Below are 25,680 nucleotides of genomic sequence, written 5' to 3' on the forward strand. Positions count from 1 at the left end.
GTTTAATACATCACAGTTTTGTAGCATACTAGGGTTTACAAATCCCTTTCCTCAAAGCCCTGTTAGTAGGTAAAGCAAAGATTTCTTCTCCCCAGAGGGGAGGGGGATTTCTCTTTAAATATATGTATGAGACTTGATGACCTCTAAAATCTCTTTTAAGATTCTATGATTCCTGTTTTGTAGATGAGAAAACTGAGGCTCCAAGAAACTAAGCAATTTGTATATGGTTACCTAGATGTTAAATGTGAGAGTCTTATTAATTTAGCCTTTGACTGAAATGAAATAAAAGTTCTGTACTTATTCAGGAGATCCTGGTTATAATCCTATTTTTTATATGATTAAGTGATTTGACCTCGGCAAGTTGTTTTTAGTATCTATCCTTCCTGTTTCATAATCTATAAAATGAGGAGATTGAACCAAGTAATCTTTAAAGTCCTTTCTAGCCTGCATATTTTGAATTTTGAACATTCCATTTTTCAAAAATTTTTTTGGCTCTAACATTCTCTTCTAAATAGAGGAAAACTAAAGTAATTTAAGCCTTCAAGTTGCATAGTAGTAGTACTAATACATAGTATAACTTCCATTATCACCATTGATCATTGTAATGTTTTGAAGAAGTCTTGAGGGAACATTTCACCTACTTTGTCATTGAGAAACACTTTCTTGGGAGGGGGTGAGTGAATTGGATGTCATGAGGAAAATGGGAGAGCTTTCAAGGACGGACCGGAAAATGAGCCTTCCAGATAATTCCTTCTCTATGATGGTCCAATACTAGAGCATTCATGTAAAACCAGTGGTGAAGGCTGTCTGTGCCTGTCCTTCCCTATCAATGTGACCATGAGAATCTTAACTTCTCTATCTTATGGTTCTTATCAGTAAAGTGTGTGTGTGTGGGGGAAACCCAACAATATCTATGCTGCTTCTCTCACAGAATTATTTTGAAGAAAATCCCTTAATGTGACAGAGAAATGGGAGTAATTGGAATTTTTGCCATGACAATTCACTCTCAGTTTATGTCCTTAGAAAGGAATCAACTTTTGGATTTAATATTTGAAACATTTAAATTTAATGGTCTTATTTTCAACTTGAGGGCCAAGTTTTTAGAACAGAAGTAGATTATGATATCGTGTTGACTACCCTCATTGCTTCCTGCCATGATATGAGTTCTGTGTTTGAACCTTTTTTAAAAAGCTGCCTTGCAACCTCACTTCCACCATGTACTTGTTTGTGGGCTCCCCTCCCTTAACTTTCTGAAACATTTGAGGAAGTACCCGAAAAACTGTGCCCCAGCCAAACAATTTAGCCAGAATCTGGTTCCTCTTTTCTCTCTGAGTTGTTACCATTTATCTCAAATAATTTATTGGTTTTTTTCAAAGAATACCTCCAGGAAGAACAAAAGCATAACAAAACACAACAAAGTTAAGACAGGAAGCGGGAGAGGATGCCATTGACTTACCTTCTTCTGAACTACTAAGACCATTATAGTCGCCAGAGTAAAGATGAGACACAGAACCAGGGTGGCTGTGGTGAAATAAAAATAAGTCCGGCTAGTGGCCCTGAGCTGGCTTGTGACTGTGCCTTCAGACACATTCATGGCTGCCTCAAGAGAAGCATTCAGTTGGTGGAGGGATGCTTGCCGTGGTACAGAGGACATTCTTTATATAATCCCCCCACCTCCACCTCACACCTTATCGCCCTTGATCTGTTGAGACTCACAGGCCATCTCTGTTCCAAGTAGGATTTTCCCCCTCCATCCTGGATCATGTGACCTGGAAAAAAATCTTCACTGTTTGTCGGATGAAGAAAGATTTCTCTGGGGGCGTGATGTGAAAGGCAGCAGGCAATGGGAGAAAGAGATTCATTTTCTCGCCAAGGATTTTGTTGCTGGTCGTCCTGAGAGCTACATTGAAAGGGTCTGATGTCAGAAGGCGAGTGGGAAGCAACCTCACCCCCAGCTCTATGTGTGTGTGTGAAGTTGTGTGGAGTGACTTATGTTTCACTTACAGTCACCGGTAGTGGCAGTTTAGTGCTTCAGCTAATGCTTTCTTCTTCCAGAGAATCATTTCTACAGAGTGATCTCCACTTAAAAGAGTTGTCTACCTAGAAAGCCCACATCTGTTTGCGGGTCAGGAAGACTGCATTTCCCAGTGGAGAAGCTCTCCAGCAAGTTATTTCTTCTCACTGGGCCTCAGTTTCCTCATTTATAAAATGATTGGATAGAATGAAATGGTTTCTAAGGTTCTTTTTAGGCATAAAGTTTGTCCTTCTATAACTTAAATTAGTTTTACTAAAATTAATATGTATCTGAAAATGAGCATCTCTCTTTTTCTCTCCTTAGATCTATGTAGTATTTATATGTATATAGCTATCTGTCTCTATTGCTATATTTGTAGAATTTCCTTTTTGAAAGGTAGTTTGGAATACTGGAGAAGAATCTTGCGTCTAGAGTGAGAGGATCTGAGTTGTCATTCTACCTCTGTTACTCTGTAAAATCTTGGATAAATCACTGAACCTCTCTAAATCTCAGTATCCTCAGTTGAAAAATGAGATGGATTGACTTAAGTATTTTCTAAAATTCCTTACAGTTTCAAATCTATAAAAAGGAATAGGAAAAAAACCTTTTGAGACTTTTAGAAGAATAGGAAGGGGTGTTCTGTGTACATTACTGTACTGAATCAGAAGACATGAATTCTAGGTATTGCTCATTTACTAATTTGCTAGGAGTCAATCCCTTTTCTTTGGGACTTAGTTTACCCATTTACAAAGTGAAGGGATTAGATTAATTGATATCTAAAATCTAGTCTAATTCTGAAATTCTATTAGAGTTCTAAAAAAAAATTTCTAGGTTTAGGTTAAGTCTAATGTTCTAGAATAATGTTTCAACAAATATTATTGGTCAATAAACTAGTTGACAACATCTCAACAAATACCATTGGCTAGTAAACTAGCTGACTGAAAAGTCACCCAAACAAATCTGTCTGGAGTTTTTGAATCTCTAGAGAAAGTCTGCTATTAATCAGGTTAAATGGCAATACTGTCACATTTTTCTTTACTTAATAAGGCCTGTGAATACCAGTTAGTACTTGCCACACTGGCATGACAAATCCATGTAATTAATGTCCTTTTGCCAGATAATGCAGAAGTAGCCCCAATACTTCACTGGGCAAAGAATGTTTTACTCATCTATAATGCATATATAATATTAATCCTTTTTGTGGCATGAAACATGCTTTGGAAGTCTGGTGAAGCCTATGGGCTCCTTTTCAGAATAATATTGTTTAATTGCAGAAAACAAATTACATAGGATTATAAAGGAAAACAATTATATCGAAATGCAGTTGTCCAACATTAAAAAAAAAAAAAAAAAAGCCTACCTAAGTTCATGGTCCTCAGGTTAAGAGCAACTAATACTTCCATGGAGTTGATATATGATTGTTGAATGTCTCATGGAGAATGTACTTCTGTCTACCTCAGATTGTTCTAGAAGCTTATTGCTTGTATTTTTTTCTTCTTTATTGATGTGAACAAAAGGGGTCACTTGACATTCATTATACTGGGATACTCCTATATTTTGAAAATAAACTGCAATTAGCTAAAATAGCATTATTTTAGCTCTGGAATTCCATTTTCCACACCTAATTGCCAAGTTTCAAATGTCCATGAAATTAAATTTTAGTTCAGGTAGACATCAGGTCTCTATGTAGGGCAGATTTGAACAGTTAGTTTTGGATTTTTTCTTAACCAATCAATTGACACTCGAGTTTTTCTATTCCTAGAATTACATTAAGAATTAGAATAATTTCCTGATAATTTCAAATGTGGCTTAGTGATATATTGCCTCCATCACCTTCTCTTTATTCCATTTCCAGGTAATTTTGTCTAGAGAATACCTATAGGTCCTCCTACTTTCTCAAGATCTACTCAGAGGCTTAAACCCAACTGAGATTGAGTTCACATTTCCTTTATTTTAATTTTGGACTGGCCCCTGCAATTCCTTTGGTATAAGGAGTTCAAGTGAGGAGCTCTTTCTTTTTAGACAAGCCCTTTCTCTGCAACTTAAGAGTCTTCGAAAGGTGTCTATAAATAATAGGGTCATCTGTCAGGCTGGACTTGAATCTGGGGCTTTTTGATGTGGAGGTGGGCACTCCATGATGCCATGCTGACTCTCATATTTCTGTAGCATTTTAAGGGGTATTTCTATAGTATTTCAAGGGATAACTAGATGGTGCAGGTAGATTTAACACAGGCTTAGGAATCAGGACTTGAATTCAAACCTGACCTCAGTCAATTATTATGTGATTCTGGGCAAGTGATTTAACCACAGTTGCATCCAAATTTAAAAGTATATAGTATATAATATGTATACATATATATATACACCTACATATCAATACTTATTATATATATATTATACACATATACATATATACACATGTATATATGTAGGCATCTTTACCATGCTGTAGAATCTATGAAGTCAGATAATGAGCACATTTTGCCTAAATTTTCTATCTCTGCTTATGCTGAGCACAGAGCTGATGAACTGTGTGTATATATATGTATATATATATATATATACATATATATGTATGTATATGTATACATACATATATATATATGTGCATGTATATGTATATACACACACACTCATATCCATAATCTTTTTTATGATAGGTCTGTGAAGTCCAGAAAGCAAATAGTCTTATGTCTCTGAAAGATAGACAAACAATCTCAGTCATCCACAGACTTCATTTACTATGGAGAATAAGATTAATATACACATTTATGTAGTGTTTTAAGTTATGTAGCCTTTTAAGGCCTTATCACAGTAATCCTGCAAGGTAAATATTAGAAGTCTTATTCTCATTTTACAGATGAAGAAACTGAGGCTCAGTATGTGACATGGCCAAGGTTTTAAAATTAGTAATTTGAACCCAGACCTATTTTGACTCTAGTCTAGGTCTCTTTCCAGGATATTATGGTACCTCAGCTAGCTGTTGCCAGAGCTAGAACTTGAGACTATAAGGAGAATCCTCTTTCTAGTATACTGCTTTGCCTCTCTTTAGAAAGAAATAAATTAGCTCAAGCTCTCAAGACTGAGTCTCCCAGCAACCTTCATTCTTTGTTCCCCATGCAAAGTTTCATTCTGGAGCTCTGTGACTTAGCTTGCCTTGTTCTCTGTGTTAGGAATATCCTTTTTGCTCTTCCCTTGGTGAATTCATCCCTTGCTTGTAGAGAATAAAATTCTGGTGCAGGTAGGGTGGTATAATGAATAGAATGCTGGGAGTGGTATCAAGAAGACTCATCTTCCTGAATTCAAATATGACCTCAGATACTTCCTGGTTGTGTGACCTTGGGCAAGTCACTTTACTCTGTTTGCCTCAGTTTCTTCATCTGTAAAATGATCTGGAGAAGGAAATGGCAAACTATGCCAGTATTTTTGCCAAGAAAACCCCAAATAGAGTTATGAAAAATAGGATACAATTGAAATGACTGAACAAAAAACAATAAGAAGATAACTGAAATAAATGCCCTATCCTTTAAGAAACTTAAATCTGATTCTCTTCCTCTGTCATGACTCTTCCCCCCCAAATCTCACATAGAGCTTTCTAGGCTTGTTCCCTTTAATTGCTTGTATGATAGTTGCCTATGTGTGTACCTTATCTCCTTATGATTCTATAGAATCCATGAAATCAGGATTATGAGCATATTTTACCTAAACTTTCTATCCCTACTTATGCTGAACACATAGTAAATGAGTATATAAGAAAAAGTGCTATACATAGCAGATATTTAATAAATGCTTATTCAGTGAATAAATCTGTGATAATAAAATATTATCATTATTAATAGCCCAGCCAGAGTAGCTAGTTGGTGTAGTAGATAGAGCACCAGCCCTGAAGTCTGGAGGACTTGAGTTCAAATTTGACCTCAGGCACTTCCTAGCTGTGTGACCCTGGGCAAATCACTTAACCCTAATTGCCTCAGGAAAAAAAGTCAAATCAACTTCATTTATTAAGCATTTACTATGTGCTAATATCTGGTGAGCTCTGGTGAGCATTAAACAATACTAACTCTCAAACTGTCCACAATCTAATGGGGGCAACCACATGCAAAAAAAAAAAAAAAAAAAGTTGTACAAATAAAATATATACCTGATAAAGTAGAGAGATAGTATCAGAGGAAAACCATCAAAATTAACAAAGACTAAGAAAGATTTCTTACCTAAAGTGGGATTTTAGCTAAGATTTGCCAAGAAGTGGAGAATTCCAGATTGTGGAGTTTATTGAATTGGAGGAGAAATGAGTGACATTGTCAGACTTGAGCTTTAGCAAGATCAGTTTGATTTCTGAGTGGATGATTATCTGGGGTGTAATAGATAGAGAGAGGGAGGCAATATGATAGTCTAGACATGATGTGTGAGGAGGAATGTGGCAATGTCAGAGTAGAGAAGGAGCCTACATCACAACTTTCCCCATTGTGGTTTCATTCTATCATGGGTCAGCATAAGGAAGTAAATGGGAATTTTGGGGGAGTTTTACAGAATCCGAAGATGACATACTAAAGAGCCAGCAGATGACATAGAGCCCATAACAAAATACTTAACCCCAATTTTATAATAAAGTAATATAAACACTCATAAAACCAAAAATTCATACTTCTCTGTACAAAACTTTTTGGGGGGGATTTTTCTAGATCATTGGGACACTACATAAGAAAAGATATTGAATGAATAGAAACAAATATCAATGGCAAATCATTGAATATGGGGATGTAGAATTGAGGATGACACAAGGTTATTAACTGAGAAGATGGAGTGAAATTAGGAAGAGAGGAGGATTTTTAGGGGAAGAGATAAAAAATTGTATTTTGGGCATGTTGAATTCAAGATGTACATGGCAATACAGTTAGGTATTTACATTAAGACTGAAGGTCAGAAGGAGGATTTCGGACTACATTTGTAGATTTTAGAGATGATAATTGAATTGGTGGGAGCTAATGAAATCCCCAAGTGAAATAACATAAAAGAAGAAGAGAACCCAGCACAGAGCCCTGTGAGACCCCCATGGTAAATAGGTATAATCTGAAGATTCAGCAAAGTCTAAAGAAGTGGTCAGACAAGTAGGAAGAGAAACAGAAGAGAGAAATAATCCAAGAGAGGCGAAAGTATCAAGGAGAAAATGCTAATTGTGTCAAAGGTTACAAGGAAATTAAGAAGGAAAAAAGATTGAGAAACGGTAATTAGATTTGGCAGTTATAAGCTATATCCCTCAATTTGGTCTTAACATTTCAAGTATTTTTTCTTTCCAATCTATCCTGCAATCAACTGTCAAAGATGATCTTTCTGAAGTTTTGGTGTGACTGTGGTCACTCAATAAACTCCACTGGTTCCCTATAAGTCTAGGATTAAAAATAAAATTCTTTGGCATTTCACGAAGTCTTTTACCTGGCCCCTTTCTATCTTTCTAGTCTTTTTGGACTTTATTTCACTCTTAAGTACTCTGTGATCTGGCTGTACTGACCTTGCTAGGCTACAAACATGTTACTCCATAATCCCTCTCCATTCTGTCTACTATGCCTCTCCTTTACACTTTCCTTGGCTTCCTTAGCATTTTTCTCAAGTCCTTTCTTCTGCACTGGTGCCTTTCAGGATTTTCTCAGTTTCTGGTGAATTCCCTTGAGAGCTTAACTCCCAACTACCCTGCATATATCAAGCACATAACTAGTTATGTACATTTTATCTCTTCCATTAGAATATGAGCTCCTTGAGGGTTTATTTTAACTTATAGTTGACTTCCAGCCCTATAATAATGGCCTGATATGTGCATTTTGACTGACCAGCCATCATTTATACAAGGCTTTTGAGATTTGCAAAATTACAACATATTTTATTTCATTTGGTTTTCACAATAACCCTATAAAGTAGGTTCTCATCTCTATTTTAGAATTGAGGAAGCCAGAGTGACTTTCACTTAGTTAATGTCTCATATGGCATTTAGGGCACTTTATGTTTGCCTAGCAGTGGTTCTGATGCTCACAGTGTAGCTAAAGATTTAGATTAGCCTCTTGAGATCTCGGCTTTCTAGGGAACCTACCCTCCTCATTCTCCAAGAGCTGAATTCATCAGCAGCTCACTAAGAGCAAAGTTGGAACCAGCTTCAACATATCGAATGATCCAGCATCATCCATCCTTGTTAAATTACTGTAATTATCATTTTATAGATAAGCAAAAGAGAACCTTTGTTCTCTTGTCTATTCCTTTCTTCCTCCCATTTGAAGACTCCCATTGAGTTCTACTAAAATTTGAGAGAAGTAAGGGCATTAATCAGTTGCTTTGGTAGTTGTATTGGTTAGAGGACAGGCTGTGGGGCAACACTTTTGAGACAGATATGGAAGTCGGTTTTGGAGAAGACTATTCTTGAGAGATCGGTTGAGAGCTCTTTACTATTTCAGCCTCTTTGCTGAAAATGGAAAACTTCTAATAGTTGAAATGGAAGATGTGGGTGTTTGAAAAATAAAAAAGACAGTTAAAAGAGCAGATCTTCCTTAACCTTTAGCCCCCAGGGCCAGCGATGGAAAAAAATGTTTTAGTTACTGTTACAGGTTTTGCATACAATATATATTTGCAAGAATGATTAGAGAACAAGTAGGAAAACATAACTTTGTTCTTACTTGAAAAATCTTCAGAGCAACTGAGAAGTTCAGGATGGTCTAGGTCTTCATAACTCATTAGGCAAGCTGCACACTTTTTATCATTCCATTTCCCTTCCTCAAGAATTTTTGTTGGTTCACTATTTTCCATCCATCATGTTTGAAGTTTTCCTTTCTTTTGAGGCTCTCCCAGAATCTGGCCCATTTTTACCAAACACATATTTCATATTACTTTAGGATAAAGAAGAAAGATTGTTCTGATAGATGTAAAGTTATTATGGAAGAAGAAGAAAGAAGAAGAAAGAGTCACCTAATCCTAGATCTCATTTTACAGATGAGGAAACAGAGATTGAGAGAGGACATTTTTCTGATAGAGAACGGTGTTTCATGCAAGAATCAGGGCTTCAATCCAAGTTTCATCTTGTTGGAATCTCATTAACACAGGGCAGCTAGGTGGGTCAGTGTTTGTAATGTAGGGTCTGGAGTCAGGAAGATTCCTTTAAATTTTTAAATTTAAATCTGAGCTCTATCACTTAATCCTGTTTGCCTTAATTTACTTATCTGTGAAATGAAGTGGAGAAGAAAACCACTCCAGTATCTTGACTAAGAAGATCCCAAAGGCAGTCATGAAGAGTCAAAAATGACTGAACAATAGCAATAAAATATAGTGTACCTATTACTGCCTCTGTAATTTCACTTATGTTCCCCCCCATCCTCTCCCTAGCCCCTATACCACTATTTTTTATTAAAGTTTTTTATTTTCAAAACATATGCATGGTTTTCAACATTCACCCTTGCAAAACCTTGTGTCCCAATTATTTTTTCCTTCCCTTCTCCTCAACCCCTTCCCTAGGTGGCAAGTAATCCAATATATGTTAAACATCATTTAATTTATAACTATCCTATAAGACAGAGTTCAAATCTCACATTGAAGAGGGGACCCCCCTACTCTGAGGATCCTTGGAGAAAATCTTCAACCCTGCTTCAATATGAGACACTGCCCCAAGTCTTTTTCCTTTAAATGAATTTGTTTTTACTGCTTAAGGGGGGAATGAAGAGGAAACCCCAAAACTCTGAAAAATCCTTAAAAGAGAAAGCCTCCTTGGACTCTGCCTCTGGGAGGAGACTCCACCCTAAGCACAAACAGTTTCTTCTTTGTTATCTGGCTAAGTTCCTTTAACCCATTGAATTCAATTCAAATTCTAACTCTGGCTGAAACCCAGCTCAGAGACAATCTGGGACTCCACCTACAAACCCCTTCAGCTTGTAGCCAAAACCCCCTATTATAAAAGAGCCAAGCTGGAGTCCTCTCTTTGCAGCCTTCCGCCTGGCATGTCAAAGGATTTCTGCCCACTGGAACCCTGGTTCTGGTGCCCTCCTCTCTTTACCTAACACCTTTTAACCTTACTTCCAAACCCCACAATAAACCTTTTTTATCAATCTAAGTTTCCGGGTCTGTAAATTCCTTTACAGGAGACTCTTATGCTGCTATTAGACCTCATTTAACTCTGTATCCTTGCGCAGAATCCAAAGGGGCTATAGGGGAGCTCTATTTGACTCCCTGTACCCCAAACCTGCCACTAGACCTCAATTAAACCTAATTTCATTTAGGTACCCCAATTATAAGCCTTATCAACAGCACCTCTATGAAGCTTTTTTTGATTACTTTGGCTTTTTATATCCCCTTAACTAGAATATAATGCTTATGAGTCTTTGCACACAATTTAGAAATTAGTTACATTCTTCTTTATGCAATGTGTTCCCTTTGCTTAAGTCTAATCTTCCCAGATAACCTCCTTGAGGTTCTAATCGATTCTTTTATAACCCCTGCTGTGTGTAGCATATAAAAAGTATTCAATTAATGCTTGACTGCTTGAAATTCTTTAAGAGCAGTGGTATTCCTATGGATATTCTTAAAAAAAAAATGGGAGACATGGGTAGTCAACCACTTACTACCTCCTCTCAGTTTTTCCTCCTCAAATCACCTTATGTGCATTAGCCCCTTTTATTTCTATATCCCAAGAATGCATATGACCTGCAGTGATCTGAATATAGATAGTTATGGCTATAGGGTCTGGATGAACAGTAGAGCTTAAAATCTAAATGTCAACTTCTGAATGAGAGAATACCTTTCTAAATCAGCAAAAAAGAAGTGATCTGGTAATGATGGCTTACTTCTATGTCTTTTTGAAGGATTCTACGACTTGGTTAGCTTGCAGCTCTTTTTCAATAGAGAAGCAGAAATTCTTCTTTCCTTGGGATAGGGATTTGTGAAATATCTGATATACCACATTGATTTATAGATGAGGGATACCAAAAATTTATTGATTCCATCTTCCTATTTACAGGCAGGGCAGGTATCTTTTCTCTAATTTTCCAGAGGAAGCACCCAGATTCAGAGTTAAAGGACCTATTTAGATCACATAACTCTAGTGGAAACAAGATAGGTCTTTTTCTTCTTAATGCAGTCCTCTTCCTGCTATACCACTCTTATGTCCATGGATGCACATGATATAATTCTGGAGATATAGAGGCAAGATAGAGATTAGGTTTTTAATATTTTATTAGTGGAAAATTTGAGCTAACAGTTGAACAGGACTCATGTCCAAAAGATTTCTGATCCCTAGCTGGCTGAATGGAACTGTTGTCTTAAAGCATACAGTAGCAAGCGATTAATTCCAGAAACTTTTTTAGAGATCCAGCTGATGAGGTTTGAATCCCTGCATTCCCCATGGTGATGAGGTTAGTGGCAATAAGAGAATTGTTAAAATCCCTTTTAATCAGGCTACAGGTTTAAAAGTGAAAGAATTCACTTATTCCCGAATTATTAATTGCTAAATGAAAGTTTATTGTTGTATAGAAATCAGTTTGCTAAGAGACTGACTTCTATACTGGCAGAGTCCTTTTGGGAAATGGAGTTTTGGGCTGAGAGAATGCTCAGTGGGCAGGGTCCTAGCAAATTGCTTGGGCCATCTGCAAGGAGTTGAGTTTAAAGGAACCTGTTAAAGGGGCATCCTGGTGGGGGGACTGAGACAGCCTGAGCTGATCAGACCAGGGATTTCTCAATTGAATGAGAATTTAGAATTTCTATGGGAGTTGATTTGCCCTTGACTAGTGTTATTTCTCTCCTCCTGGGAGGATGGGCCCTGTCTCTAGACTCCTTGGAGCTTGGGAGATCTTGATCTCTGAGATCAGAAAAAGGGACACAAGAAAGGGAATCTTAAAGGGAACACAGATTCAGTAAAGGGAACAGTTTCCCCTCCTACTTCACAGCTATCAGGGAAAGAAAGGCGGGGTGGGGGGGGGGAAAGAAGGGGATGGGGTGGGGTAGAATACTGGGTGAGTGGAAATTCCAGGAAAGGATCATAATTTAGTTCTGACAGGATGGGGATCAGGAGATGGTGAGTCTAGGGCAAGAGACAGTGAGCAATACCCAGGCATTTGAGATAAGCCACCTGGAATGTGAGAGTAGCTAGAGCTTGGAAGCCCCAATTTTTTCAGTCCCACTGGGACAAGGAAGGGGGAGTGGCCACAACAATTCCACCCAGGGCATAATAATTCAGGGAAACTGAGGGATTTCAATGAAAGCCTATATCTTCCTGCCCTCCTATATGATTCTTGTCCATATTCTCCCCTAAGGCTTCCATAAGAGATCTATTCAAGGTGCTGGGTACATTTATTTACTTTTTCTCGAAATGAAGATCTCAGGGAAACATCTCAATTATTATCAATTTAGCTTCACTTTTACCATGTGACTTTTTCAATCAAGTAAGATGATATCCTTTACTCTGGTTCATTGTCACAATTACTTATTTGCATGTCACACTGTTTCAAAAGACTGTACTAGGAATCAGTAGCTCCAGTTTCTAATACCTCTTCTGCCATTACCCCATGTGTGTGACCTTGAACACATCATTTTTCTCCTCTGTATCTCTAGGTGATCTTGTAGGTTCTTTACACATATAACATTATTTGATTATTATGCCTTTAAAAAGATCTATAGTGAGAGATCAATTGGACTCTTACTAGTGATAATGATAAGATCTAGATTTAGGGAACCAAAATGAGATTAGGGTTTCTGGTGGTCAGGGAGTTAAATGATAAAATCTAGTGGCAGGTTCAGGATTCAGGGAACCAAATGGAGAAGTTTGGCTCCTCTGTATGCCCTTGGGATTCGGCACAAGGGTAGGGAGTTTTGGGCAACTCCCTTCAGGTGGTGCAGAGATTCTCTGTAAAGGAATTTACAGACCCAAAAACCTAGATTGATAAAAGAGGTTTATTATAGGGAATGGGAAGTAAGGTTAGAAATCCTGACAGACAGGCATAAAATCTCATTAGGGAAACAGGTGAGGGTAAAGAGAGTGTGGCACTGGAAAAGAATATTCCAGTGGGCAGAAGCCTTGGCATAGGAAGCATGGCATAGCTGTCATATTTAGAACCTCTCTGTAAAGAGAAGATTTTAGATAAGCTCTTTTATAATAGGAGCTTTGGCTTCCAGCTGAAGGAAACTCTGAGTGGAGTTCTACAAGCTGGGATTCAACTTGAACTGAATTAGAATAGAATTCAATGAGTTTTAGGACTGAACTGACCCCACCTAGATAATAGAATGAACCGTCCCTTTGACGGGTTGAAGATTTTCTCCTTCAAGGATTTTTAGAGTTTCGGGGTCCCTTATTCAATAAGACTTACAAAAATGAATTGTAATTTCTATATTGGATTTATAGGTGCTGAGTTTTAAGAAGGTTTTTTTTTCCCCCTTCTAGATTAATAGAGTTAGGAATTTTGCAAATGTCCAAACATACAATATCATAGCCCTAATAAGTCACTTATCATCTCTGAGCATCAATTCCTTTATATATACAATGTAGGAAATAACTCTTGTCCTTCTTACCTTGTAGGATCATCTAAAGAACAAATGAGATAATGAATGTGGAAGAACTCTGAAAATCATAAAATGCTAATAAATGTAATGATTATTATTAATGTAAAATATTAATTTTGGATAGATAAGATCAGTTTCAAACAGTGAGAAGTATGAATTATTAAACATTTTAGAGTAAATATGGTTTTGTGAGATTTGGTGAACCCAGAAGCATTATTCATGTGCCAGCCGGGTGTGAGGTAGTAAGTAGGAGAAAAGAGAAATTCTATACCTGTTTTCCTTTTAAAATTGATTTTTGGAGACTACATTAGGACACACATGAAATAATGAGAGGTCAAATTAGAGCCAAACTAAATGTTGGCTTTATGATACTGATTTGGCTTTATGATACTGATTCCTTTCATTTGTTCATTCATCCATTCATTCAACAAGGATTTATTCATCATCTACTATATGCAGAGAATACTTTGTTTGGCAAGGGGAATTTTAAAATTTAAATAGGACAGCAAATTCAGAAAAGGAAGATAGTCATTTAAGAAAATGACCAATGTTGTCTGGTAGTTGAATAACTTACCTTCATAAAGGAATAAATAAGAACACTTTACATTATTAAGCTACTAGATGGCATAGTGGATAGAGTAATAAGCCTGGACTGAGGAAGATCTGAGATACTTATACGACCACAGATAAATGTCTTAATTTCTGTCTGGGTCAGTTTTCTCAACTGTTAAATAGTGCTAGCATTAGCACCTACCCCCTAAAGTTGTGAAGATTAAATGAAATATAGTTTGTAAAGTGCTTAGCACAGTACCTGGCACCTAATAAGCACTTAATATTTATTTTCTTTCTTCAAAATTAGCATATCATTCTGTAGTATGAAATGATATTACTAATGCCCATGAAAGCCTTTTGCTTTCTTTAGATCCTTTGCCTCTTCCTTTTAGTACTTTTTGATTTGTGTTTGTTTTGCTTTACTAACTTAGGAACTGTCATAAGCTCATTAATTTGAGATAAGAAGTAAAGAGATCAGTGTCACTGATATATCTTTAAAACAGGGCATGGCTATTGAAATCTGAAGAGATCAGAAAGAGCATCATTCAACTAGAGAGTTGGTGCTTTGTACTTCAGAGGATTGACCAAGTGGTCAGGGGACTCAGCTTCTAGTCACTAATCAGTCAATTGCTTGCTGTATATTCATGCACAAATAACCTCATCTATAAAATGAGGGGTTGGATGATACTGTCTTTAAGATCCTTAACATTCTCTGCTGTACATATGTTCTAAAATTTTGTGCTATGAGTTTTATTTTTGTTGGTCATTTTAAGTTATTCATCATTTTTTAGTCTATCATTTTGTATTTTAAGATCTCTTCCAGCTTTTATGTTCTTTTTGTTTAAGATTCTATTCTATTAAACCTATAAACTGAAGGAAATTATTTAATTAAGAATGTTTGTTTTTAATAATAGGGGTGGGGGTAGAGGCGGCCAAATAGAAGGATAGAAAGGAATGTCTGAGAGAGACTTGATAAGTTGTCTTACATGCTGATCCAAAATAATAAGAAAGCAGATGTCCCTTAAGATTTATGAGCCTTCCAGATCACATTGCTTTGGGAGTGAAGCAAGGAATTTCCTGAGGCGACCTTTACATTTCCTGACATTAGCAAAATCAGGAAGTGAATTTTTCTTTTTAAATGGGTTGAAGTTATTTTCTAATTTCTATGAAACAGGAGGTTGGATCATTTCTTGGTTTTTCAGCAAAAATATGTCTCTGGTCTAAGGTAGCAAGGAGTTATTTGAGTCAAATACTTCAGCCTTTCAGATATGAAACAGAACACATTTTGTTATTGCTACATTGGCTACCTGCATCAAAGTATGTTTCAGTGTTTTGTTGTCAGTTGTCAAAGGGCCAGGAGGGAAAACAGATGAACCACAACTGTAGCTGTATTGATTGCTTCTGTGTACTGATGATACTTACTGGGAAAGGGAGAAAAAAGCCCCAGCTTACCAGTTAGCACCTCCTCTCAAGCAGAAATAGTGGGCATAATCAAAATCTGTTCATATTATGGATGTTCATGTAGCTGGGTGGCCAATGAAGAAAAGAAATTAAGTACAGACATGAGTAAAAGACAAACTTTTTGCAAATGGAGACATTATACATTTTTTTCTTTTTTATTATGAACTTAGTCATCAACAGTACAAGCATTTCAATTTACAAAGGAGAATACAAAATAGGATCATATATAAAACTATGAGCTTCCATTACATGATTTTAGGAGCTTTGTGACAACAATTTTTTTAAGTGATAGAAAACTCTTTTTTGTAAACAAAGGCAGAACATTACCAAGAAAGTGACAATGATTACATTTCACTCAAGATTCATTTCTTAGATTTTGAATTCATATTTATACTTTAAATAATCATTGATATACATTTTACACCTGTCATCAAAGATGTTCTCTGCTAGGTAGTCAGTCAGTAAACATTTATTAACCACCTACAATATATCAAGCACTGTGCTAAGTATACAAATAAAACAACAACAATGACAAAAAAAAAAACACTACCTCCTAAATCCTCCAAACCCAAATTCCTTGCTCTCTAGGAATTCAGAATGTAATAAGTGTGACAACATGCAATTTTTAAAAATAAACAAGCTATATCCAATATATATCCTGGAATATATATATATACATATATATATATATATGTGTGTGTGCATATATATGTAATATATATGTACATAGACATATATTGCATATATATATGAAATAATCAACCAAGAGAAGGCACCAAAATTAAGAGGAATTGAGAAAGGTTTCCTGTAGATAATAACATTTTAGTTGGGATTTGAAGGAAAGTAGAGAAACAGTAGGCAAGTAGGCAGAGATGAAGAAGGAAACTATTCCAGGCATGGGAACAAGTAGTAAAAATGACTGGAGGTGGAACATGGCAGATGCTGAGAGATGACTAGGATGTCAGAATCATGGGATCACAGAAGTCATGATTGAGTTGGGGATAACAACCATCACCACAATAATAATAGCTAACATTTATGTGGCTAAGAGCTAAGCATACTGTGTTAAACACTTAAAATTATCTCATTTAAGCCTCATAACAACCTTGCAAAGTAAATTATATTATTATTACCATTTTATAGATGAGAAAGCTGAGGCAAACATAAAGTAAGTGTCTGAAGCTGGATTTGAACTCAGGTCTACCTGACAAGGTTCAGAACTCTATCCACTGCACAACTTAGTGTAAGTGTAAGATTAGAAAAGTGTAAGGGAAAGCTAGTCATAAAAGACTTTTAATTTGAAGAGTTTCAAAATTCCAAATATTTTTCTACATTCTTCTACAAATTGGTAATGTCTTGAGCAAGCATGTTTCTCCCCTCACCATACCATGCCAAAGGAAAGAGAACATAGGGATCTAAGGAGGGAAGAAATGGAGATTATGATGAAAGACTGAAAGCAAGAGTAAGAACAAGAGGGAAAAAGAGGGAGGTGTTGGAGGGAAGGAGAGAAACAGAGACAGAGATAGAAAGACACAAAGAGAGAGACAGAGACACAAGAACACAGAAGTAGCGAGAAACTGAAAGAGACAGAAGCAAAAAAAAGAAAATGAGAGACAGAATGAGGAAAAAAATCTTTAGAACAGATTCTAAAGGGACTAATTAGCATATATTAGGCACTTAATATATGCTTCTTGAACTATGATGAATTGAAAACTAAAGAATTTAGAGCAAGATTCAAGTTTGTTGGTCAGTTTTTGTTCTTGCCTATTTCTTTCATTCTATAGATTACATTAAAGCTCAAGCAAGTCCTATTTTCCAGAGGCTACTATCTTTCCTATTGACTCTTCAATTCTCATTAAGGAAGCATCAGTTTTTGTTGTTTATTTGTTTTACTTTTATTCAGAAAATACTTTGATACATGAATACTAGTTTCTGCTACTGATGTTAAAGTAATGGGGTTAATTCCATGCTTTAAGGGACTTGTTAATTTGTCTTTCTTTCTATGGCTAGTGATTCCTCCTTCCTGCTACTCATCTCAAAAAGGTGTCTTGTTAATCATGTGAAGTCCCATTATATAGAATGAATCAGAGAAAATTCTCCTATATAATTGGGAAAGCAAAGAAATGTCACTTGTATTATCTATCTGTCTATCTACTTATTTACCTATTTTATGTACCTTCCATAAGCCTCATCTTTCTTTCCTTAAATTATAGAATTTTAGGTTATTGAAAACTAGAAGGAAATATTTTCTCTTAGTGCCTTTTTCTGAGACAACATTATACAATGGAAAAAGCCCTGGATTTGTATTCTGGGGACTTGCTTTTAAATCCTGGTTTTGTCACTTTATTCCTATGTAACCTTGGGTAAGTGAATTAATTCTCTAAAATAAAGAGGTTTGTCATTTCCTTTTAGCTCTTCATCTGTGATACTATAAGACAGAATCTGATTTAGATGGAACCACAGGGAGCATCTAGTTCAAATAGCACCTGAAGAGAAATTTATTCTGTAACTTCTTTAACAAGTATCATTCAACCTCAGGTCATTATTTCTAAAGGAGAAGGTACCACTTCCTAAGTGAAAAACAAAACAAAATAAAAACAAAAATAAAAACATCCTGATTTTCAGTAGTAAAGCTTTTCTTTATTTTGAAGGCCTTTTTAGAGCTTCCACTGAAGACTTTTTCTAGACTTCCCTCTGGATCAAAATGAAACTCATTTCAGTGCACTTCTAACTTTATGACTTTCTCTAGAAAGAGTTATTTAAGTCTCTTCATCCTGGAAGTTCACTCTATCATAGGTTTTCTCACATTGAAAGTATCATCCTCTCTTTCCCTTCTGTCAGCTTTTTTTTTTGGTTCTTTGTTTCTGTCTCTTTAGCCCTGTCTGTCTCCCTGTTTCTGTGTCTCTTTTTCTGTGGCTCTATTATTCTCCCTGTCTCCTCTCTGTTTTCTTTTCTCATTTCTTCTCACCTCCTCTTCCTTCTCCCTTTTTCTTTTCCCTTTCCTCATTTTCCCCTCTCTTCCTCTCTCTCTGTTTTTTTCCCCCATCATATAGTTTATTGAACATTGTAAAACTGAAAGAAAGGAAATTGATTGTCAACTCATATGAAGCCTTCTTCCTGTAAGCATCTTCTAAACCTCCTTTAGATATCCATTACAGATCTTTGGGGTAGCAGAGGAATTCTTGAAACACATAGACGTATAGCTTATAGAAAAGGAATAATTAAAATATGTAGCATGTTTGATATCCCATCTTTTGATGAGACTGTAACAGGAAAGCATGGGAAGAGATATGAAAGAAATGTCTTTCTAGCTCAACAGATTATGGAAATTACAATAGTTGGTAGTGTAAGGCACTTAGGATGCTTTATTGCTGTGACTTCTATCTCAATTACTGCTCCAAGATAAGAATCTCTTTGGTGATGAGATTTGGTGATTGAGAGCCATCAGCCATAGCAGTAATGTGAGTAGTAGTCCATACCATATATCTTACCTGGAAATCTGAATGTTCAATTCTTAAAGACAAGAGAAGCAAAAAAAGTAAGAGACAGACCTACCTAATGCAAAATGCAAATTGTATCACTTCCTGCCCCAGAACATGCTTGGGGAACCAGAAATTTTCTTTTTCTCTCAGTCCTAAAAGAAACTTGAGGTAGTTTCATTTGTCAAAATTAGACAAATTCTATTCCTTTTTTTCTCTTTTCTGTCTCTTTATCTATCTCTATCTCTCTCTTCCTTCTGTCCCATATCCTCAACTTCCAGAGCTTCGGGTCTTCACACAGATAATAATGTTAATGCAAAATAAAGATATCTTCCTTCCTAGTTACTTCTTCAGTTATCTTTTTTTTTTTTTTTTGTCTGTTGTACTAGAACAAGAAATATTGTTTGGAAACTCATCACAGAATCATGATATTTTCAAAGGAAAAGTAATAGGAATAATGTACCTGAGTTGAGGTCTAACAACAAACCTTTCTGGATGCAAATTGGGGGTATGAGTAGAAAAAAAGGAAACCCAATTTTTTTTCCTACAGTAGAAAATCAGCAAACTCTCCTCCATTGTATGGCATCATTAATGTCCTCTTTAATTCTGAAAATGTGTGATATTGGGGGAGGGGGTGTGTGTGAGAGAGAGACAGAGACAGAGAGACAGAGATAGACAGAGAGAGAGAGACAGAAAGGGGAAGGAAAAAGAGGGAGGGAGAGAAGGAAGGAAGAAAGGAGAGGGAGGAGAAAGGAAAGGGGGAGTGAAAGGGAAGAAGAAAGAAGAAGATTTTTTTTCCCTGAGGCTGGGGTTAAGTGACTTGCCCAGGGTCACACAACTAGGAAGTGTTAAGTGTCTGAGATCAAATTTGAACTCAAGTCCTCCTGAATTCAGGGCTGGTGCTCTATCCACTGCACCACCTAGCTTCCCCAGAAGATTTCTTTTAAATAAATGAATATGCTTCAGAGACCCCCCCCACCCCCACCCAGAACTACCAAAGAAAGGCTTCCTCCCTTGCCTAGTTAGCATTGCTTCATGGAGTCCTCTTTTCCAGGTTTTTATATTTGAAACTATTATTTTTTTTTAAACATTTATTAATTTTTTATTGTTCCAGATTTTTTCCCTTCCTCCACTCCACTTCCTCCCCTACTCACTGAGAAAGTAAGAATGTGATATCAGTTATTCATGTGAAATCAGGTAAAACATTTTCATTGCAACTATATTGCAAAAAAGCAAGAAAACAAAGTGAAAAAGTATACTTCAAGTTGTACTCTGACATCATGAATTTTCTCTCCATGTTTATTTAAATCATAGGATCATAAGACTCTAGACCTGGAGAGTGTCTTAGCCATCATCTGGTTTAATGCTTTTATTTTTTTTAAAGAAGAAAAAACAAAATAGTGAATTTGATGTGGGCGTAGGCCCCTTTAAGATTCCTTTTCTGATCCCCAACCCAACCCCCTTTGGGACTGACCTTTGATTTACAAGACCTGGTCAAAACCACCCTTTTGTATTCCAAGGGGACAGATACGGTATCTGAACTAACTTGGGCTGTGCCCATCCCCCATTCTAATGATCTGCTCAGGTTTCCCAACCCCCACCTGGTGGGTTATGGCCCTCGAGGAATCAATCAGGATCTCCACCCATAGGCCCCTTCAAGCAAATAAAAGAGCCAAGCTGGAATCATCTCTTTGCAGAGGGTCAAAACATGCAAGCACCATGCTTTGCATCACAGACTCTCTGCCACTTTTGGTGTATTTCTTCCTCTATCTAATACCTTTTACTAACCAAACTTTAACCTTACTTCCAAACCCTACAATAAACTTTTTTTTATCAATCTAGGTTTTCGGGCCTGTAAATTCTTTTACAGGGAACTCTCACAACGCCATTAGAACTCATTTAACTTTGTATCCTTGCGCTGAATCCAAAGGGGTTGCAGGGGAGCTCCATTTGACTCCCTGTACCCCCAAACTGCCACTAGACCTCAATTAATCCTAATTTTATTTAGGTATCCCTTATCTAGACCTCATCATTGGGTTATACCTCATCAAATTCAACTCATTATATAGCTTCAGTCTATCCATTTGCACTAATTAATTAGCTTCATAGGCTTTCCTTCCAAATACATAGCAAAATCTCAATTGACAATAGTCACTTATCACTGAATTGTTTTTTTTTTTTTTAAAGCAATGAATCAATATTGATTTACTAAGCATCTAATATGTGCTAGGCTATTAGAACATTATATAAGTTACACAAGTATGATAAATGAAGCAGCTCTTGCCTGTCCTCAAGGTTCTTACACACATAAATGCACAGAAAGTACAAGGTGATATTTAGAGAGTCATCATAAAGGCTACTAAGTATCTGAGACCAGACTTGAGATCAGATGTGCTGGACTCCAGGTAAAAGGATCTACCCTATCTACCAGGTAACTGGTCAGTTAATTGATTTGCAGTAAGTCACAAAGAAACTAAGAAACAGAGTTTGGATTCAAATTTATGGCCTCAGACTTTTCTTCTCAGTTTCATATTGATAAGTTCTCCCTATTGCAGGGACTGTGTATCTGGTTATTGCATCCATAGGTGGGTAGGGAAGTAGGGTAGAGAGTATTTGCATATATGTCTGAAAATACTATATATGACTTAGGTTGTGGTTTGGTCAGTTTGTTGTGTCCAATTCTTCATAACCCCATTTGGGATTTTCTTGGCAAAGATACTGGAATGATTCCCTATTTCCTCCTCCAGCTCATTTTACAGATGAGGAAATTGAGGTAAACAGGGTTAAGTGACTTGCCCAGCATCATACCCATAGGAAATATCTGAGGCCATATTTGAACTCAAGTTCTCCTGCCTCCAGGGTCAGGCTATATCTATGACTCTACCTACCTGTCTGTATATGACATACTCTTGAAGCAAATTTTATTTTTTTGCTTTTGGGGTCTGGTATTTCCATAATGACATGTTTTAGGTCCATACCTATGATTGTACTAGTTTAAGTGGTATAATCCTCACCAATGAAGATCAACAGCTGTTTTGCAACTAAGAAAGTCTTCAAGTTGTCTGGGTCATTGAGAGATTGTCTTTGCTTAGGGTCAAATAAAAGTAGGACTTGAATCCAATTCTTCTTGACATCAAAGATATCCCACTAGGTGGTATGTAGAAGACTATAGATATTGGGGAACTCTGAAAAAAGTATACTTGAAGCAAAGATACTTACAGCAGGGTGTTAATTCGGTGTGATTAATGAGATGATAGTTCTTTATTCACAAATACTTAATACTTAGTGTGATGATGGAATGGTTCCCTAGTTCATACATACTTAGTGTGCTGTAATGATATAATCATGCTGAGGTATTTAAGGGCAGAGAGGACTGGAAATAGAGATATTCCATCTTTGACCAGCCTCATGATGGCTGTCCTGCCTTTATCACTTCTCCACTAAGACCAAGGACTAAGTGGCTAGAAACTGGAAATTGAATGAATGCCCATCAATTGGAGATTGGCTAAATAAATTATGGTATGTGAAGTTATGTAATATCATTGTCATTAAGAAATGACCAGCAGGATGAATACAGAGAGGCCTGGAGAGACTTACATGAACTGATGCTGAGTGAAATGAGCAGAACTAGGAGACCATTATACACTTCAACAACAATACTATATGAGGAACAATTCTGATGGAAGTGGCTATCTTCGGCAAAGAGAGGATCCAATTCAGTTCCAATTGATCATGATGAACAGAATCAGCTACATCCAGTGAAAGAACACTGGGAGATGAGTATGGACTGCTTGCATTTTTGTTTTTCTTCCCAGGTTATTTTTATCTTTCTAATTCTGATTTTTCTTGTGCAACAAGAGAATTGCATAAATATGTACACATATATTGTATTTAAGACATACTTTAACATGTTTAACATGTATGAGATTGCCTGTCATCTAGGGAAGGGGGTGGAGGGAAGGAAGGGAAAAGTAGGAACAGAAATGTTTGAAAGGGTCAATGTTGAAAAATTACCCATGCATATGTTCTTTCAATAAAAAACTATGATTAAAAAAAAAAAAGACCAAGGACTCGGGCTGATCCTGAGGACTCCAGAAAGCTGTCCTGAACATTACAGAGATGCAGTGGGTAGAGAATGGAGTCAGAAAGATCTGAATTCAAATACAGCCTTAAACACTTCCTTAGTTGCATGATCCTGGACAAGTCAGTTTGTCTGCCTCAGTGTCCTCAGCTATAAAAATGGGAATAAGAATAGCATCTGGAAAAGTCAATTAAGCCATCTACCTCAATTTCTTTAACTACAAAATGAGGATGAGAATAGCATCTATTGTCCAATATTGCTATGAGAATCAAATGATATAATGTAAAGCCTTTTGCAAACCTTAAAGTACCAAATAAATACTGGCTATTATTATTAACTACACTATGCTGCTTTTCTTCACAATTAATGGAAGAGGTGAATAGCCTGATAAAATCTAGGCATTTGGAAGGCAGGAGTAATTATATCATTTGAACAAGGAACTGAGACTGATTTACTTTTTTTTTTTTTTTAAAGATTCATGAACTGACTATGATCACTATAATATTAATCATGAAAAAGAAGTACAAGTAGAATTAATAACATCCACATTTGGTGAAGTTTTGTCAAACATATGGATTGAGAATATTAATAATTTTATTTTTAATTAATACAATTATTGCTACCATTTAGCAAATTACTATTAGCAAATTAATTATAATTAATTTAATTGTTGGTCATGAATAACTTAACAAATAGATTTGCTAATATAGTTCAGAGATTTATTACTTTTGCAGAGATATTAATAAAATTGAGGCTCCAGTTTTATCTTTTATCACATAATAATTTGAAGTTTCAAATGGATACCTAAGTTATCTTAGGGGAAATTTTATTTTTTTAACAATTAATTTTGAAGGCTTTTTTTTTTTTTTTTTTGCTGAGGCAATTGGGGTTAAGTGACTTACCTAGGATCACACAGCTAGGACATGTTAAGTGTCTGAGACCAGATTTGAACTCAGGTCCTCTTGACTTCAGGGCTGGTGCTCTATCCACTGTACCACCTAGCTGTCCCCAAATCTTTTTTTTTTTTTTTCTATTAAATTTTCAGGAGAAAATTTCCACTTATCATATTCTACATGCTTATATTTATGTACACATAAATATGCACATTATGTGATAGTCATCAATAAATCAGGAAATCAGTATTTGGCTGGACAAAAACAGAATTTTCTGTACTGTTGATTTGCACTTTAGTAGTTTGAATGTTTAATGGAGAGCTGCTTTGCTCATCACTGAGGGTTTGCACATCATAATGGTACCTTTGGAACATGGCAATGAACTCTTAGATTATAAATTCTTTAAAGTTAGAGCTGCATCTCTATGTAGTTCTTGGGTTGCAATATCTACACACATGTAATAGATACTTAGCAAATTTCCGCTGAAATGAATGAATTAATACAGTGAGCGAATTAATGAATGAATGATAAAGGAGCCTTTATGGAGAATAACAATTAAAGGTTCTAGGAGAAGACCTGAAAAATTGGGAAAGATGAGTTTGAAGAAATGGTTAAGATTGTGTATCTATAACTTTTTATAAGGCTACCAAAGGCATGATATTATCAAAGAATCTCAGAGCTAGAAACCATCCTAAAGGGCATCTACTTTAACCCTTATTGAATCATAGTTCTCAGTACTATATCCCTGACACGTGGTCAGTCATCCAACCTCTGCTTAAATACTTTCATGAGGGGGTGGCTTCATTGCTTCCTGAGGAAACCTAGTCCACTGCTAGACTATTTGCTAGGGAGCTCCTTCTTATATTGAACCAATTGTTTTTCCTTATAATTTCCATCCTTTGGTTCTAGTTTTTTCTTTTTATATATAATAGCTATTTGGGTATTTGAAGATGGTGATTATATTGTCCATAATTTTGTCTCTTCTAGGTGAAATATGTGGATAACTAGGTGGCCCATAGAGCCCTGGGTTTGGAATTAGGAAGACTCATCTTCATGAGTTCATAATCTGATTTTAGATACTAGCTGTGTGACCTTGGGCAAGTCACTTGACCCTATTTGCCTTAGTTTATCATCTATAAAATGATCCGGAGAAGAAAACCACAAACCACTCTATTATCTTTACTAAGAAAACCTCAAAAAGGATTATGAAGAGTCAGACATGACTGAAACAATTGAACACCAGCCTAAAATTGCATTAGATTTTTTTGACTTCTATGTTATTTTATTGGCTCATATTGACTGTTTAGTTCACCAAAATTCAGGAATATTTGCTCATGAACTATTGTCTAGACACATGTTCTCCATCCAGGACTCATACAATTTATATTTTGAACCTAAATTTTAGACTTTAGCTTATTAAAACCACTAGTTTTAATCTACTGATATAATTTTGGATTCTGACTTTTATAATCTTCAGTTTTAGTCATTCTTTTCAGCCTCATGTTGTCTATATAAACATTCCACTATATTTTCATTCAAATCTTTAGTAAACAATAGAAGCAACTGTGTAATTGTATAATTATTAACAAGAACTATGGGTTTGTAATCACTGGGCTTATTAGCAGTTCTAGCTCTAATCTACTATTTGTGTTACCTTGGACAAGTCACTTAATATCTTGA

General features: G+C 36.1%; 1 protein-coding gene and 1 long non-coding RNA gene across 3 annotated transcripts in view; one reads left to right on the forward strand and one right to left on the reverse strand.

Moving 5' to 3' along the window:
- Positions 1 to 1,960, reverse strand: part of TNFSF8 (TNF superfamily member 8) — a 35,987-nt gene extending 34,027 nt beyond the window's left edge. The window contains exon 1 of the mRNA XM_074292896.1: positions 1,457 to 1,960. Coding sequence (XP_074148997.1) covers positions 1,457 to 1,654 — 198 coding nt within the window. The 5' untranslated portion in view covers positions 1,655 to 1,960. The remainder of the gene's footprint in view (positions 1 to 1,456) is intronic.
- LOC141557359 (uncharacterized) overlaps positions 1 to 25,680 on the forward strand; it is a 343,673-nt gene that overhangs the window by 239,610 nt on the left and 78,383 nt on the right. The window lies entirely within an intron of this gene.

The sequence above is a fragment of the Sminthopsis crassicaudata genome, chromosome 2 (genome assembly GCF_048593235.1).
Source record: "Sminthopsis crassicaudata isolate SCR6 chromosome 2, ASM4859323v1, whole genome shotgun sequence".
In the NCBI taxonomy this organism is placed as follows: domain Eukaryota; kingdom Metazoa; phylum Chordata; class Mammalia; order Dasyuromorphia; family Dasyuridae; genus Sminthopsis; species Sminthopsis crassicaudata.